This window comes from Battus philenor, unplaced genomic scaffold (assembly GCF_028537555.1).
Source record: "Battus philenor isolate CCGP_79_NKW_IND1 unplaced genomic scaffold, ilBatPhil1.0.hap1 SCAF_25, whole genome shotgun sequence".
NCBI classification, from domain to species: Eukaryota; Metazoa; Arthropoda; class Insecta; order Lepidoptera; family Papilionidae; genus Battus; species Battus philenor.
Window position 1 is genome coordinate 3,051,159 of NW_027181688.1, and position 18,778 is coordinate 3,069,936.

Below are 18,778 nucleotides of genomic sequence, written 5' to 3' on the forward strand. Positions count from 1 at the left end.
TATATATTCAATCATTCAGTATATATGTTATTAAATGTAATTAGATGTCAATTTAACATTGTGAAGTAGTTCTAAATTTAAATAAAATCGATGAAATAATTCGTAATAGCATATCGAGACATCGTGAATTCAACGAAAGTTATTTTCCGCTACCGTTGCATGCGGAGGCCCCGTGCCGTCGTGCACCCGCATCGGATTATACCCCCTGCCGACCCTCTCCGCATTGTGCGTCATGAATAAATGACTTAATATGTTTTATGAAAAAGAGCAAGTCCCATCAATGGCCGCGAGTAACAGATGCCGCGTCAAGCGAATTAGGCTCGCGAAACAATGGATTCGAATGCGTTCGCGCTTTTTTTTTTTCACGGCCGTGTTACTAGCCGTTAGCATATTTCATTCTATTTTTAAATCTGCAATCATTTTGATATTTAGAACGTCTATGTGTATTCGCCTCTTTGTTTCTACATTTCCAAAACTGTTAATAATTTTCCAGGCAATATTAACAGCAAATGTAGGTTACATTCACCTCTGTAAAGCCTTCACAGATATAACCAATCTCCATATAGATAATTAGCTAATACACTGACTAACAGATTTTAAAACGAATTATGGAAGGTCGATGCAAATAAATCACATCTCTACATACATTCTTAAAGCAATAAGCAAATTTTGGCGTGTATACATATTCAACTACTTGCAGTTATGTTGTTTTTAAATTAAGACGCCAACTAGCGACATCTATATTCTGTTTAAGAAACCTTAGTGTTTCAAGGTTCCATCCAGCCAAGCTGATCAAAGCATAAATCACGCTAAACTAAGTTGATCTTAAATAAGCTTAAGTTAGCCTGTAACTTTACCTACAAGCGATTATAATACAAGAAGATTGTGGCAAGTCTGATGAAATCAATTAAGTTGCGTACAAACAAAATATATCTAATTTGTCTTGTGCTAATAGCATTAATAGCTTTGAATCATTTTTAGTGATGACTCGTGTACGTCAAAAGATGTTATATCCCAATTTGATAGAATCTAGTATCAAATTGGGATCCTACATGATGGCATATCTTAAATTATAATAACATTACGAGGTTTCTTATACGCCCAGATCGAAGAATTCATAATTTTTGTGTACACATTAAAATATGACAAATTTCATTTAAAAGAGCAACTTTTGAGTTTCCGGTTCTTCTCAACAAAAATCAGCGTTCAGAAGGTGGTAGATTACTACTTATGTTAAAATAATCGACTATTTAAGGCACATATAAATATAAATGTCTACTTGAATAACGATATTTTGAATTTTATATTTTTTTGAATCATCATGTTAGACGATAGAAGCCTATTAGGTAGGCCTTCTCGCGACTTTGACTATGTCCAAAAAAAAATTACTAATGTAATAAGATCTTTTAACCCCTTTATCGTATGATTTCTAGATGAAGTAGAGTAATATGATATTATACAAAAGAAATCGATAATACACCGTATTTATCTGTAAATGCCAAACTCAGGATAAGTATTCTGGGGGTAGATGTATGATAAAGTTCTGTATATGGTTCTTCCAGCTACCATTACTTGTTGCTCAATGCCACAAATGTTTCTATTCCTCCAATGAAGACCGTGTAAAAGAAGAAAATATATTAACGTATCCTCTGTTCATTAGGTGTGGTTCAAAAACAGAAGAGCGAAATGCCGTCAACAGCTGCAGCAGCAGTCAAACACACAGATATCCAGCAAGTCCTCGTCCAGCGCCAAGTCTTCGCTCTCGTCGAGCAGCAATCTCAAAGGTTCCTCCAACAGCACCTCCAAAGCATCCACATCGAAAACCCTCACAAATTCTTCAAACACTCCCACATCCTCAAGCATCGCAACTTCATCCCCTAACCTTCCTATAACTCCTACCACCTCCGTCAGTCCTCCTATAAACGTGATATGCAAGAAAGAGTCATCAAACTATGACACATCACCGCTGACGAAGAATAACCTATCGATTACACATCAGTACAACTCAGAGGCCTTAAGGCTGAGTGGCAAGGAATCTTCGCCTTCGGAGAACATATCCAACGTCCACGGGTACGGTGTGACACCAAAGCAAGAACTCTATAGTAGCCCCAAGAGACTTGACTACTCCAGCAAGATCGACTACTCAGAAAAAACATTCGGAAGTAACTTAGTAAAGGACCAGTACAGTTCCCGCCTGACGGGGAACCTGACTCCTTTGGGGTCCAACTCCTCGATCATGACAACTCCATCACCACCCATAACGCCGCAGAGCATCAACGGTCCAGGGAACGTGTACCACCCGGAGACGTACAACAGCTTCCACTGGCCGGGCAGCTCGGACTACATTCGTAGCTACTCCACATCCCATCATCATCAGGGTTATGGGCAGAGTGCTTACAATTCGCCGTACTATCCTAGTCAGGTGAGATTTTACATTCATTTCTCTTATTTTATCTTTATTTTAGCGCCCAGAACAGTTGGCTACTGGGTTTTTAAGTTCTGGAGTTGAGACCACGGATAAGCGCAATGATGGACACCCTACAAGGTGCACGGTCTCGTTAAGGCCACTTCCAATCAGTTCTATTAGAAATCAATGGCGAAGGCTTATGTCCCGTGACGTCATACGGCCGAATTAATGACGATGGTCAAATACAAATTATTTAAAAAAAAAACATCTTTATTCTGTATTCCTTACGTGTAAGAAAATACATCTATAGCACTATGAGTACTAAATTCTTAGATCAGCTGGTCAACGTGAACACGTCTTTCTAATTTGACGTGTTCAAATTTGTCAAGAAATTAAGTGTCAAGATAAAAAAATTACTGTTTTCTTAACAACTCTTTTTTCTTCAGATGGAATACTTCAACGGGTCCTCGGTGAACCAATCGCACGGAGGACACCACGGACACAACCTGACTGCTAACGGTAACCAGCTCTACAACCAGGTATCCTTCGGAAACCCATCTCCCCCTGCCGCCTGGCCTTCCCACCACAACATTCTCTCTTCTGGACCGGAGTCACCAGAGAATCAGAGTCAGAACTCCCCGCACCTCAGCATGCTGCAGGCCTCGCAGATAACGAATTTCTCCAACTCCGGCAACACTTACTTCGCACCCGAAAAGTACGGAATAAACATGGTTTAGTGTCTCTAGTCTTCATTTTTAGAATTGTACATATGTTATAATATAAATATCATTTGTGTGCGACGACTTTTAACATTGGCTGAGTTATTTTATATTTCTTTGCTTTCTGCGTTTACAACAGGCAGCGGTTATATTTATACGTCACGTTTAAATTTCGAAATCGCGTTCGATGTTCAAATCCTTTCCACGTTTCGTGTTACGTAAGCGCTTAAAGTTGTTCCGAAACGTTGATTGGATTTGAAATCTAGCACAAATTTCGATGTAAATACATATCAAAGATTGCCACTTATTCACGGAGCAAATAGATTTGTTAATAATTCAACCAATTTTAGAACGGGTAATGTTGAAAGTTAAAACTTTATGGTGTTTTAATATTTTATGTCACGTCTCCAGGCGAAACTATAAACCATTCTTGTTTCAAATATTTCTTGAGTAAGTAAATATCTAATATTTTATTTAATAAAAAATCTAGACGAATGATTTCTAGATTCGCCCGGATTCCACAATATCAACTAAGGGAGACTATTGTGTGAACGAAAAATCAACGAATTTTGTTCAATGGCCTATTATTGAAACGAAATATTTGTCTTTGTCATATTTTATTACGTAGTTGTATAGAGATGTTGTTTTCGGTTTCATAGCTTCCTATACCTTGTAAATTCCCCGAGTCATATCAATTTATTATATTTAAATTAATTGTAAGACGCGGCGAGGATCGTTTACAACGGACAGACGAGCATTTTTGTACATTATTTTAGGTGTTTATATATAAACACACTTATTTTACATAAGTAATTATGATACTTTAATTTTTTTTATGAATGACAGTTAGTGACAGGTAATGTAGACGTCATTCAATTCGAATTTGACAGATTTATTCTAGTAAAATTCCATTTTATTTTTTTAAACTGCATGTTTATTGTTATAATATATAGGATAACGGAACATTAATGAAATTAAATAAAACACTTTAAATTAAAGTGTTTAATAAAAGATCGAAATAAGAGCGTTTCTTTTTTTTTTCGTCACCGGCACTAACGGTGCAGCCATACAGCTATACAGATAAAAAATCGATCCTTGCTCATGACGTTCGACGACGACGCGTATATATAGTTTGTAATATTGTAAATATGTGTTTAAGCAATTTCATTTTATTATTTTCTGAATAAAAAAAAATGTAAATGTGTGTGCTACATTTTGTATATGTGACTTACATATAGTATCTAAGGTTTTATTGTTATAACTAAAATTAAACCTGGTAAAGACATTTCGAGCGAACAAATTACAACATGATCAAAATGTAAATTTGTAAAAACTGCGAATGGACTCGAATCTATTCGGTCGAGTGGCCGCATGTCTCAGTTTCCTTCGCTACGAAAACTGACTAGTTTATTTTACTTGCATTTAAACTGTAATATGTTTGACTGCAATAGAATTTTTAATTAAAGAAAATTTTCGAAAGAAACTTTTCTTTATTTCTGTTACAGAGAGATTATTAGTTTTAATTATATGATTTTATATATTGTAGTAAGATTGGAATGTAATAAAAAAATGTGTAATTTATAGTAATATTAAGCTTGAACATAGCTAAGTTAATTAAGTACATTCACTGTATATGGGTTCGATGAAGTCAGTGTATTTTTTTTTAAGTTTAAATTGTATTAATTATTGATAGGTAATAAAATATTGAATCCGAATATATGCATACGAAAAACCAACGTCTCTTTTACTTGATGCCTTATTGTGACGATTTTACATTGAAGCAAAAACCAACACAATGAATAAACATTTAAGAAATTTTATAAAAGTAAACAGTAGAAATATAACACGAATAATTCGAAGCTTTTCAAATTTTTATAATTTTGATTCCTTTAAAAAAATGTTCAAATCTGATCAATTTAAAAATAAAATCAATTTTAATATTTTAAATATAGAACTAATTTTGAACAAATTGGCGGGAACTTAAAAATTACGTTTCAGCATTTAAAATTCGAACTACCACGTTCGTTTTTTATTAATAGTATTTACGAAATAAATTATAACTTGCCAGGGTTTATAAACATTTTTTTAGCAAACTAACTTAGTGCGCAAAAACAAACTTCACTTTTACAATGTAAATCATAAATTGATCCCACATTATTAAAGAATTTAATTTTAGTCACAATATAAGAAGGTCTTAAGAACATTAGTAAGGATTCTTACATTGTTACTAGCTAGGCATGGCAATTCATATGACGCCTTTAATTGAAAATGAATATATATTTTTTTAAAAGACACCTTCCATCTCACCTTTAAATTTTTTTCACAATTATTCGAATTTTGAATATCAACTAAATTTAACCCTATTTATATTATATATAAACCTAGTATTGTACAGAAAAAATCTCAAATTACAATTACATTGACAGATCGAGTGATGTTATTGACTTAGTTGGTTTAAGTGGTAAGTACAAAGTATATGTTGGACTGAACCTGATAATAATATTTCTGTATCGCTCTATGCCATTAATTATTATTATAATTGTATTATCCATATGTTTATTAGGACGGACCCACAGAGAGAAACATGCACAAACACGCACACACGCGCCCACACACACACTATAAGGTTACAATAGTATAAGGTTTATACAGTATCACCAACAGGCTTTCTAGACCAGGGGTGAGCAACCTTTTTTGGTCGGAGGGCCGCAGTTTTAAAAACAGTATGAAAAATAAAGTATATATTCAAGGTTCAAACTATGTTCTAAACGTAATTTATTTTCGTAATCAACCGATTTACATCTAATTAGACACTTTTATTATCTTTAAAGTCTTGATTCTAGCATTTTATTTAAAGTACAAAAATAAATAAATATTTACTTGCCTCGAGGGCCGCATGCGGCCCGCGGGCCGCGGGTTGCTCATCCCTGCTCTAGACGAATAGAGGACGGTAAATGGTTACCCTATTCACGCGGTGCAATAATTTGTGGAGTGGTATAGGGTCGTTCTAGAACTATGTCATGAAGTAAAAGGTGAGATATGTGTGCCTTACGAGTTTCAGAACTTGTACCTCCCGGACTTTAAGGTCAGGTAAGAGAGGTGAGTTCAGCGAGTGCTAGAGCGATGATGTATATGGTCTTGAAGGCCTTGTGATCCTGGTGGCGATTAAATCCTAACAAACTACCTACAAGAGAGCGCTTCGTGTAAAATCTAATATAAAATCTTAACACTCTTTGAGGCAAGTTTCGTCAATATAATATATATATATACATATTTTACAGAAAAACCGATTGATTTTTACCGCTCCGGCATAGATTTTCTATAATAGATGCAAAAAGTTAAAAACGAAGGTGAACATATTGTTGATTAGAAATAAAAACTTGTTAAAATGTAGTAGTGTGAATTTAACTTAAGAAATCGACATTACTTTCCGTTCTTCCTAATATATATCAACACAGTCTACATATATATACATGATAATCTTTTCAATGTGTATAAAATTAAGAAATTAATAATAATTACGATATACATAGTTCACCACTGCAAATAAACATTAGCTTGTTACACCTTCCTCTCCTAACTCATTGAGTCAAATCAGATTGTGACCGCTTATCACCACGCTTATCTTCTCCATACTGATGATGATATGATGCTGAAACTTGGATTGGAAAAGCGGGTCAATTAAGCATCGTCTGTATATTTCCCTTTCCACTACAGACGCAAAACGGATTTTGAGTTTTTCAGTCGCATAAGTCAGCAAAGACATTGAAAAGTTAGAAAAAACATTACCAGAAAAGTGGATGGCGACAATTAGATCGCATCCTCATCCGCTGACACTATCAGGTCTGAACTACCTTTCCACTATATGCAAAAAGTGGATTTTAACATTTTCGCATACCCAGGAAAGAGATTGACAATTTGGAAAATTCATCGGAAAAGTGCATGGATACCGGCAATTAGATTGCAACTTAATCCGTTGTTGCAATAACGTCCAAACTACCTTTCCACTATATGCACAAAGTGGATTTTAAGATTTTCGCATACGTGACCTTATGCGAAAACTTTAAAATAACTCCGTTCAACTTACCGGACCTCCTCAAGAAAATATCTACGGTAAACTTTGGAGGAGTTGGCCCGGCACTTTGTCCTAAACCTCAAGGCATTTAACGGTGTATAGCGCTTGGGCAAAGACTTGAAATAAAATAATGTACCAATTAATGTATAATTGAGTAAAACTTCCAAATTGTATTGTTTATATTGTATACATTTTAGGTGTATTTACCCATAATAAAAATTGTAAATAATGATAAAAGGCAGTCGAGAGTCGCAGCTGGGAGAAGAAAGATTCATATCAAATAGCGGCAACCCTCTCCCAACTCTTTGCGCTTGGTGAAAGTAAAAAAAAAATTGTAAACAAAACACTAGCAATACAAATAAGAATTAATAAAAGAATATAGTGTGTGATATTACTTCGTAAAAATATAAATTAGTAACCACTCACTCGCCGAATCAAATTCTATTGGGCAGCTTTCTAGAAGTTTCGAAATATCTTTTCATCTTGTGTATCGTGTTTAACCAGTGTGTTTTGCCGGAGATGACTTGCAGGGGGCCTTATATGAAGACTCCAGGTCACGTAGAGAAAATGGCGAAGAGCCATGCTTGGAGTTTCGCTGCGAATTTTTTTTAAATTGTTTTATTTTTGCGACTCGTTCCACCTGCTTTGTTTGAGATAGGTACGTTACAGTCAGTAAAGATAATCTTTTCAATCTTGTATATATATTTTTTAAATCTTTCTACTTTCTTTCTTCACAATTTCTTTTTCTCTTTGCTTGCATCCTTCACATTATTTTTTATTTGTTCCTTTTATTCGACCTTTCCTGCGAGATTGAACCAGAAATGAAATTCGCAGAACTACGGTCACCGACGAGGATCTAAAAGATGATCATCTGAAGTGACAGTGGTCGGGGTACATCCTTCATGCAACCGATTGCAGTTGGGGCCGAAAGTTTCTAAAGTGGCGACCACGATCCCGTAGACGCTGTGTGGTAACACCACCACTGTGTGAATCGACGACATATTTATGGCAACAAAAGACCGATCATCACGGCGATCTTTGATGCAGCCCTATGATAGTGGGCGTCCATTTGCTAAAAAGAAGAATAAGTTACTTAAGCTTTTACTAAATGATATTAAAACACTGACAGTGTATATTGAGTTAGAAAAGGACCAATATTTAGTCACTTCCGCACATGCAGTGGTAGTCGTGCAACAAAGTGCCCGCCAGCCCGCTGATAAATGCGTATGCGGCAAACAATGCGAATCACACAACTGCCACCGCCAAATCACTCAATACGTGTTTCATCCCTCCACGGGGCATCTTCAGGAGTTATGTTACGCATTTATCAGTGAGCTGGCGGGCGGTGCACTTTGTTACACGACTACCACTGCATGTGCGGAAGTGGCTAAATATTGGTCCTTTTCTTACTTAGGATGGACTTCCGCAAGGTAACGCCTGATTCCATTAAATAGTGTATATTGATCTATAGTTTTATCTCTAGTATTTAAACTACACCTAGCTCAGGTCTTAGATACTATAGTACACGTGTCTATAACATGGCATATACCAGGGGTACCCAAGTACCTTGATAGTTCGAGCCATTATTCGAAATTTGAAATTTTTAGCGAGCCGAATTTAATACGCATTTAAAACACGCAAATGTTTTTTTTTAACAAAAATCATATTTATTTAAATTTTATGATATAAGTACAAAATATGTGTATTGAAGTTAGATATAACGGTACACGTATATGACAGCACTCTTAATAATACTTAAGATGCCGGTTAGTTAATTACGATCGGTGTTTAAATTTCGATAATTTTATGGTGGAATAATATTAATAATTATTATTCACACTTGTAATTTGTTTAGATTTTCCAGAAGCTGACATAGGTTATATAAATTTAAATATTGAAATAATTCGACAATCAAACGGAGCAGAAAATAATCGTTCAAATAGATGTGGCTCGCGACAGTTTGACCACCCCTGGCATATAAAATTTTATAAGGAATCAGCTGATCCCGTTAACGTTGTTTTGCCATTTATGTTATTAACATTAAAAAATAAATATAAAATAAGGGTCGATAAGTTGGTATAGGGATAAAAATTTAAGGTTGTATGTATTTTTGTATGCTGTATCATAAAGAAATAAAAACAAAAAATTTTATCAAAAAAAAATTAGGGGTGGACCACCCTTAACAAATAGGGGGATGAAAATAGATATCCGATACTCCACCCTGGCCGATATGCACGCTTTCATGAAAATCGGTCGAGCCGTTTCGGAGGAGTTCAATCACGCACACCGTGACACGAGAATTTTATATATTAGATAAGCTATCATATTTGATGTCTGTTTCTCTTGCATTTCCTTTTGTGACTGACTGAGAATCATCATCATTTCAGCTGATGGATACCCACTGTTGGACACAGGTCTGTTCAAACATTATACTGGACATAGTACCAGAAGACCGGTTTGAAGCTGCCACCTTCCACAAGGTCTTTTATCCACGTTGTAGGTGAACATCTTATGCTACACTTGTCAGTCCAGGGTTTTCACTGAGTAAAGTAAAGGTCCCAGAGGCAATCTTTTCAACGCGCTATAGAACAACCCCGAATGTGCATTAATTTATTTATTTAATAGGAATTTTAATAATTGACAGAAACAAGTATCGATGTTTTGACATTCATATAACATAATCATTTTAAATAAAATTTATTAATAACTTGCCATATAAGTGTATTAATAATACTAAAATTTACTTGTCTTTTTACAATGTTTTTAAGTGATAGATGTGTTAATGTATGTATCACCATGTTTAAAATTATTACTCTAAAACCCTTCGAATTATACAGGTCAATAGCTTCTGGCAGTACAAAATCTGCAAAGACAGATAGTAAACTTTAAATAATATGTAGTAATTCGAAATTTGAAATCTGTCTTGCTAGCCCAGACAAGCCCCCTGCAAGGCATAAACCTCCCCCAAAATTGTGTCATTCGCAAAAGACGCGGCTGTTCATCATCGGAAAAATCTTATATCACTAATGCACAAAGTGTCAATTATAAAAAATGTATCGCGGGAATCGAATCCGCGACCTACTATCGCAAGTCTCAATCCTATACCGCTAAACTACCACTGCTCATTAGTTATTAACCTAGAGTTTCAATTTTGATACCAATCTTTTAAACCGAATTTTCACATTACTATTAGTTTTTTTATAGGTTGGCTGTACGAATTTTACTGTTGTATAGTATTCTTTCCAAGGAAATTAAAAAAAATTCTAACTTTCCCTTCATCTAGACCCTCAAGCAAATACAGTAATATAAATAAAATCGCTTTCGTAAATCAGGCTACTAAGGGTTAAATCATTAGTCGATAGGTGCACGATACATTAATTGGCAGCATATGAACTTTACATTCACCATTTTAAAACTTTTACACCTAACTCCAATCACCCTGTATAAGTATAAATATACTATAAGTGTGTTATTATTAAGTATATCACATCAGGTAACACTTGGCTATAATCAGTTTATTTAGAAAGGATATTACAGACGGCGCAGTAATAAGTCCTACGAGACTGTTTCAGTATCGAGTATCCCGCGGACACGGTGTCGCCGGGGTCGCGCTGCGTGACCACGCGGAAGGATATTTACGGACATTCCTTTTTTTTCGTGAACACCTCAATTAAACTAGATTACTTGCAGATGTCTTCGGTCATAGGAGATGTAATACAATAACACGCCTTACAACTGATAGCAGTAGTTTTATTAAGTTAAAATAACATCACCATCATCATTCCAGCTGTAGAACTGCTGCAGGACTTAGACCTGCCCCCATAGGTTTCTAAAATCTCCAGATGGAACCGGTCTGTGTCCACCGCTAGAAAACCGCTAAATAACAATATTCCTTATAACAACAAAACTGCATTTTAACTTTATTTATATCGGTACTCTTGCCCTATATCACTAAAAATCAAATACGAAATCCCGTGTGAAATTAAATATATATATATTTTCCTTCTTCCATACAATTCAGAGTTAAATAAACTACCTAAGGTATATAATCAAAGACAAGAATTATATTGTACTGTGAAATAAAAGGAACCCTTCTATGATATTTTTGGAGCGAAGGAGAAGCAAGAAAGGTGATGTATAGAAAAAGACTAGTAAGACAGAGGAAAAAAAAAGGAAAGTAAAAAATATATAACTAGAAGTGAAAAACTTATTGAATCATAAAAAACCCTGTACGCACCAAGATAGGGATAAACGAGATTAAAAAAAATAAATTGGCTATCCATAGCGATCAAACATTTGACCTCAATCAAAAAAAGACGTGGTAAGATGCAATGAAATATATCGTGTAACTTTAAGCATAACAATCAAACATAACCTCACTTTTACCAAACCTTCCTGTTTGTAAAATTTAAAAAAATATGAAGATAGTTGTTATTTGATATCTAGACTTTAAATCAAAAATTAAATAAATGATTTAAAATCGATATGATAATTCTTTATTAGAATTGGACATTCCAATAAATTTTAACTGTTCAAAATCTCTGAAAGCAACAATTATTAAGTGGACCAGAAAATAATGTTGTTTTTGTCGACATATTGCATGGCATTGAAAATTTGTATACTAGACGGCAAAGGTTGTTAATAAAGGTGAATATATTATTGATTAGAAATAAAAACTTATTAAAAATGAAGTCGTGTGAACTTAACTTAAGAAAGCGACTTTACTTTCCGGTCTGTCTAATATGTAATATATATAGATAACCGATGATGACGAAACCATGACCACGAAATGATAATAAAATTGATGTGTGTATGGAAAAAAAATTTAATATGTTTACATATGGTCACCCTACACGAGTCTCGCCCGAGCATACGGCTTCAGGCGTCGACCTATCGTGTTACCCGCAGACATTCACGCTCACCTATTTCCCGCCTTCGTGTTTATTGTCCTTTATAATCTGTTTAATATATTTCTTTTTCTATCTATTAATTAGGAAGAATTGATTTAACACATTTGTCAATTTATGCTATTTATTTCTAGCGTTATAATGTTATCTAAGCTATAAGCATTCAGCTGTTCCAAGAGACTTCGTTATGTTAAACGCTATTAGCAATATAGCATAATTACAGAGTTATTAATAGCTGTAAAAGTTTTAAAAAGGTGAAGAGTGTATAGGTCATTGGCTCCAACGGCCAAAAATCAATGGTTTCAGAAATAATATGCAACGTAATGATTGTATAGTAAAACAAAGCTTTTTAAAATTACAATTATTACGTATTTAAAACAATTTTTGTCTAAAATCTGTACGTTTTGAACCGTCAGAAGTCATTGACTTGTCGCATTTCAATTAAAAATTAAATAATTTAAATGTATTTCAAATTTATCACTTTATACATAGCTGTGCCCGCCATTTTCTCCACGTGGAATTTAAAAAAAAGGATATTTAAATAATATTTTTTTCAAGATTTTTTTTTTTTTGGAAATAAAAGTTTGAGTTACAGCCAGTGTAAGTCCCGTTAAAATCGGTCCAACTATTTTAGAGATATTATATAGATATAGTAAATGCACGAAGTAAAAATCGGTTATTTGACATATTAAAATAGCAACAAACAGAAAAGGCCATTGGGGCTGAAAGGTTCTCGAGTGGGGCCCACGAACCGATAAACGCGGCGTGGACAGGCCCCCACTAGGTAAATCGATAACATAGCTAATAAGGTCGTCTTAAGTCGTTGAATGCGGGCAGCGCAGAGTTGATCATCATGGCGATCTCTGGAGTAGGCCTATACATTGCAGTGAACATCCGGCTGAAATAATATGAATGATCACTTAAAACCCACTGAGTTTGTGGTAAGTTCTCGGATCACAGCGCATTTGAAACCCTTAGTTATAAGTTCCATATATGTCTAAATATACTTAGGACGTACATACACTGTATATGTATACATATATATGAATAGATATGTAATGAAATTATAAATTTATCTTCGTAGAACTCTAATGTTTCATGTTAGCGCGTTGTTTATGACATGAAACGTCAAATAGTTTTTTTTTAATGACCATTGGTCAAAGGTCATTGAAGAAATTCTGACGGACAGAAGTGATCGCTATTATTATAGATAGAGTAAAAATATCAATTAATTAATAAATACGTTAAACTGTTATTTACGTAAAAGAATTTTATATCACGCGCTACAATACTCGAACGACACCACCGGATTTGCAGAATTTGCAATAATTGCAATCAATTTAATACAGAAATACACGACTTGATGGTATTTTTTAGGCTCTACTGCTTTCAGTGATAGAAACACTTAAACCTTAACAATTTTCGTAAGTCATTTACCACATTTTTTTCCTATAATATTACTATAATGAAAATATAAACTCCAAGTAGCAGAACGTTAACTGTTTTTATTTAAATAGAAATTTAATTATGTATATTTAGTTATCAAAGTTTAGATACATATAAGCAATCATAACTATTGTATTGGCTGTTTACATTTCGTAGTCGTTTCAACAGATAGACCCCCATGGCATATAACTCCCTTAAAGAAATTTATGAGAAGATGTACCATAATCGCCACGCTCGGCAGACGGTTTGGCGATCGCCCATCCTCTGGAAACTTTTTTGTGAACATTGTCAATACCATATAATTAATGCACGAAACGTAAATTATATAATATTGTGTCCCGAGAATAGATGTCACGTCCGCTGCTCTCATACGAAACTAATGTAAACTTATAACATGTGTTGTTGATTTGCGTGTCTATTTAAAATAACCCCAAATTCTTCCTCTAATGGATGTAGGCATCGCCCAATGATTTTCTTCGGTCTTCATTTTGCATCTAATCGCTTCCAGACATCTGCCTGTTCTGAATTCTTTAATTCTAGCCTTGCATTTCCATTCCAAAACTTTTTACCTTTAACTGGCTTTTCATCAATATTAATCATAATCAATACGAAACGTCAAGTGTATTTTAAAACTCAACAATAGCTTGCCCTATTCGGCTTTTTTTTTCATATTAAGACATGAAAGATCTTCACTGGCCACTGTGACCTGTCTTGCGTTCAGTTTCCAGCTTCTTCCTGCGACCTTAATTATGTCGTCAGTCTACCCAGTGGGGGTCTCACTGACTCTAGCAGTCCTGATCACTACTCCAGAACCTTTGAGCTCCGATGGCCATCGGTTTCACGAGCGATGTGCCACGCCCACTGCAATTTATGTTATCCTATATATATACCGTTCCATCCGTTCACAATGGCAGCTCGGAAGTCAAGTGGTACACCAGTGCTATGGACCTTGAATTGCACATAGTTTCCACTATGAGCTAGCAAATCCACCCCCCACTGCTTGCCAGAAAGTTTCTGGTTCTCTGTGTACTTTATACCGTCTGACTTTCTACCTTCCAAAACTGAGAGAATGCTTGTGCAATCAATTATTCTACCTATAATTGACTATGGTGGTGTGTGTTATATTGATCTAAATGCAAATATACTCGACTAACTGAACCTGGCCTTCTGAATTGCATTCGATTTATTTTCAATTTCCGCAACTTCGACCATATATCTTCCTACCGTTCTCAGCTAAAATGGCTGCCTATCCGACAGCGTCGTTCCTTGCGTACACTAACTGCAGTTTTCTCTTTCTTCCTTTTCTCCTACATCTCCTTATTTATCATCTCAATTCCATTTCGTAGCTAGTACACACAAAACACACTTTATTCCTCGAACAGTCGTCTACTTAAATGTCTCTCTCATTGTACCGACTTCACTCACTCCTCCTTCGCAATACAATCTTGCATTGTTTTGTGTCGAAGTTGATGCTGTTAGCCCTAAGACTTTTATAGCTTCATCAAACATGAGTTCACGGAACAGAAGGGTCTGTGAACTATACGAAAGCTAAGCTCACGGAACAGAAGGTTCGTATTTCAGACTCTACGATAACGCTTCCATGAAGGTAAGAGGGATTCTTACCTTGTCTGTGTAAATACAACCTATTCTTCTCGATATAAGGATGATCAGGACTCGTTGCGCATTTAAAGCGAAGGTTGGGAAGCTGATGTTTGAAAGCTGACGGAATCATCGCGGTAATTGGATTTTTATTACTTATTACATTTATATAAATAGTATATGTAGATATTTGAATTTATATATTATATTACATTATAGCTAGAGGTACTTGCAAATCTAAAATTAAAGGTATTAGGGGGACCGGAAAGTAATGTCGTTTCTGTCGACATATTTTACAGAAAAACCGATTGATTTGTTACCGCTCCGGCATTGAGTTGTATACTAGATGGCAAAAGGTTATTGATAACGAAGGTGAATATATTGTTGATCAGAAATAAAAACTTGTTAAAAATGCTATCGTGTGAATTTAACTCAAAGCGACATTACTTTCCGGTCCCCTTGATATATTATTAAATAAATCTACAAGAGTTTTTAATTGATCGAAATTTGTGAAACCTTTTTTGGTGATTCATTCACATGATTGATATTATAATGTACACATATAGTAAATTTTTAAATTTCATTTAAAAGAGCAACTGTTGAATTTTAGGCTCAGCTCAACAGATCAGGGTTCCCAGTCTGTGCTAGTTTACTGTTTATAATGTTAAAATAATCGACGATTCAATAGCGCATGTAAATACTTTCTTAAATAAAGATATTTTGAAATTGAATTTGATTTTTTTATTGTTTAGCCAACAACGGCTAGATTATAGTCAGGTTTATATAGTTACGTCATTAATAAATGCAGTTTGCTTCTTATTTTTAAGTACCACGAATTTAAGAAAGCAGAGGATTGAACTCTCTTAGCTTAGACCTGTTTAAATACGAACTCTACCTATATACAAGTTGATTGCTTACAGGTATAAAAACGAGAGATGAATGTATAGTTCATTTGTCATCACAAAGCACATATTTTACATCTATTTCTAATCACACTGTATAAAGTGATCTTTCTGAAATATGTAACATTAACAATATCTTTTGAAATGCGACATGCCAATTACTTCTGACAGTAGTGTCTCCAGGGACAGATAGTAAACAATGACTAATTTTAAAATGAAGTCATTCGAATTTTAAAAACGATTTTTATTTTTATATTATCGTTATATTATTTATTATTTCTAAAACCGTTAATACATGAATAGTCTGTACTATTAATTGACAGCAAATGAGTTATACATTTATACCTACAAAGCTTTTACATTTATAAAGAATCACTCTATTTATTACGTTTTAGGGCAAAATAAAAATCAGTAATTTTTACCAACTATCTACCAGTAAAAAAACAGTACTATTATTTACCTGCAAAAGTGTGTATTTCATATTATAAACAAATCTATAGCATATACAATCATTAAAAAAACATAGTATAAACAATCTAAAATTGTTAGTTATAGAATATTTTAATGTACTTATGTTAATATTAATTCAAAACACAAATTTAATTTATCTTATAAAAACATATTTATGTTTTCATTCCTTGTGTAAAATAAAGAGAAAAATGCTTTTCAATGACGTTTCATTTCAACAAATATTAAAGTGACAACTGCGAAACGTTCGCCATTATTATTAAAAAAAAAAAAGTAACAGAAGAAAAAGAGACACCAGAAAACTCGGTTAGAGTTCTCTCGAAATTAGCTGTTTAGACGCGACGGTAAATTGTGCTCTACACACAAGTATAACTACGTTCAGCGCAAACTTTACTTGTAGCATCGTAGATATTCCCTGGAAAATGTATTTTTATTTTAAAGCACTGGCAACTGTTTTATAACGCCCGAATTACCTCCATTTTTAAATCGTTCTTACAATGTTCGAATATAATTCGAATTTCGAATACCGGCAAAATGTCTTACGTCATTTTTACCCGCCAACTCTCGCCCGGACGTACGCAGTAGCTTCGGCAGCTGTATATAGAGATGTATCGCTTTCTCTCTCACTCACACATCTGCACTGTATAGCGCTGTCTCGTTCGGGTGCGGAGCTAAGCCGCTTATCTTCGGCCCGCACGCCGCGCCCTCTCTACCCCGATGGCTGCTGCGCGTAAGATGATCTATTCTGCAAAAAAGTGTCTTTTTTAGTTCCACAATTTTGTTGACATACCATACTTTTTAATAAAGTTTTTAAAAAACTAGATTAATAGTAGATAATCTTTATTGTTGAATTTTATTTAAAAAGAACTACTGTTGATTTACTGGCCGTCAACAGTTACACGTCATAGTTGCTTACTAGATATAATGTAAAAAAATTATTTTAAAATTTGTGTAAATGCCTACTTAGATATCTTAATTTTAATTTAAAATTGATTTTATTAGATATTTAATTTCTTAACACATTTTTGATATTACATCTGATTTACATTATAATTTATCACATTACATTTATTTCAAAATTATTTAAAAAATAATTTTACAGTTTAGACATAGTTTCATCATCATAATCATTTCACCCACAGGACGTCTACGGCTGGACATAGGCTTCTGCCAAAAATTTTCAATAAGACTGGTTGAAAGCAGCTTGTATACAGCTTTTTCCGTCTACCTTAACAAAGTCATCTGACCACTTTGTGGTCGGACATTCTACGCAGCGTTTGCCCGTGGTCACCAGTTCAGAACTTTAAGATCCAAGCGACTATATGTTGGCGTTAAAGTATATGTGTAGAGTTCTCAACGTACGTTGAGTTAGAGAAACTCTTCCTTCTTGACTACTAGGTCTTACTTCCTGTGAAGGAACAGACCCCGTGCCATAGTTTAGTTTTTTTCAATTATGTCCCTACTTTTTTCAAGTCTCAATATCAAAAAATATTTCCAAATGTCACTCAAATGTGTTACTGTAAAAAAATGTTTTAATTAAAGAAAAAAAAATTAAGCAAATTTTTGCAGAATACCCGTCAACAATATATATTACAAGAGCGTGCTACCACTCTCACTCGATATCTCCCACTACATATACTAAATTTATAGAATATAGCATTGCACAGCCTCCAGGCCACGTTACATATATAGGCGTGCCTTTTCTATAGGCAATTGATATCACGCTCCTCCTGGTACGCGTTTGTGTTTCGTTGTATTTGAAACATTGCTGCCATTTTTATTCAATTTATTTTTTTTTAATGAAATTTAATTCTTTTGTATAGATATTGTGAAGAGCGACGTATATTTACTATTAATTTTCTGATATCACATCCTAATTAAATGATGGTATGTTAAATTATTAATTTACAACAATAAATATACCAGGAAAGAAAAACATATGGATTGTGGTCATATATATAGATGTGATTGGTTATTGGTGTAATATATATAATGTATATATATCTCGTTTGCTGTCAATTAATGTATGTACATCCTTTCGAAAATTAATGATTTCATAATTTATATATACCGTAATGATAATATGATAAGAGAAAGCATTTTTAAAATTCGAATAAAATCATATTAAAAACAACATAATACTGTGTGTCTTTTTAGACTTTTTACTGCCAGATATTATTGTCACTGTTGTGTTGCATTCCGATAAAAAACAAAATAAAAGTAACATATTTCAAAATATGCACTTTATTTAAAGT

The 18,778-nt window shown here is 34.1% G+C and overlaps 1 protein-coding gene across 1 annotated transcript in view; it reads left to right on the forward strand.

Annotated features, from left to right (window-relative positions):
- Positions 1–4,809, forward strand: part of oc (ocelliless) — an 83,365-nt gene extending 78,556 nt beyond the window's left edge. Inside the window, exons 4-5 of the mRNA XM_068768336.1 lie at positions 1,661–2,422; positions 2,854–4,809. Of these exons, the coding sequence (XP_068624437.1) occupies positions 1,661–2,422; positions 2,854–3,144 (1,053 nt within the window). The 3' untranslated portion in view covers positions 3,145–4,809. The remainder of the gene's footprint in view (positions 1–1,660; positions 2,423–2,853) is intronic.
- The last annotated feature ends 13,969 nt before the right edge of the window (positions 4,810–18,778 follow it).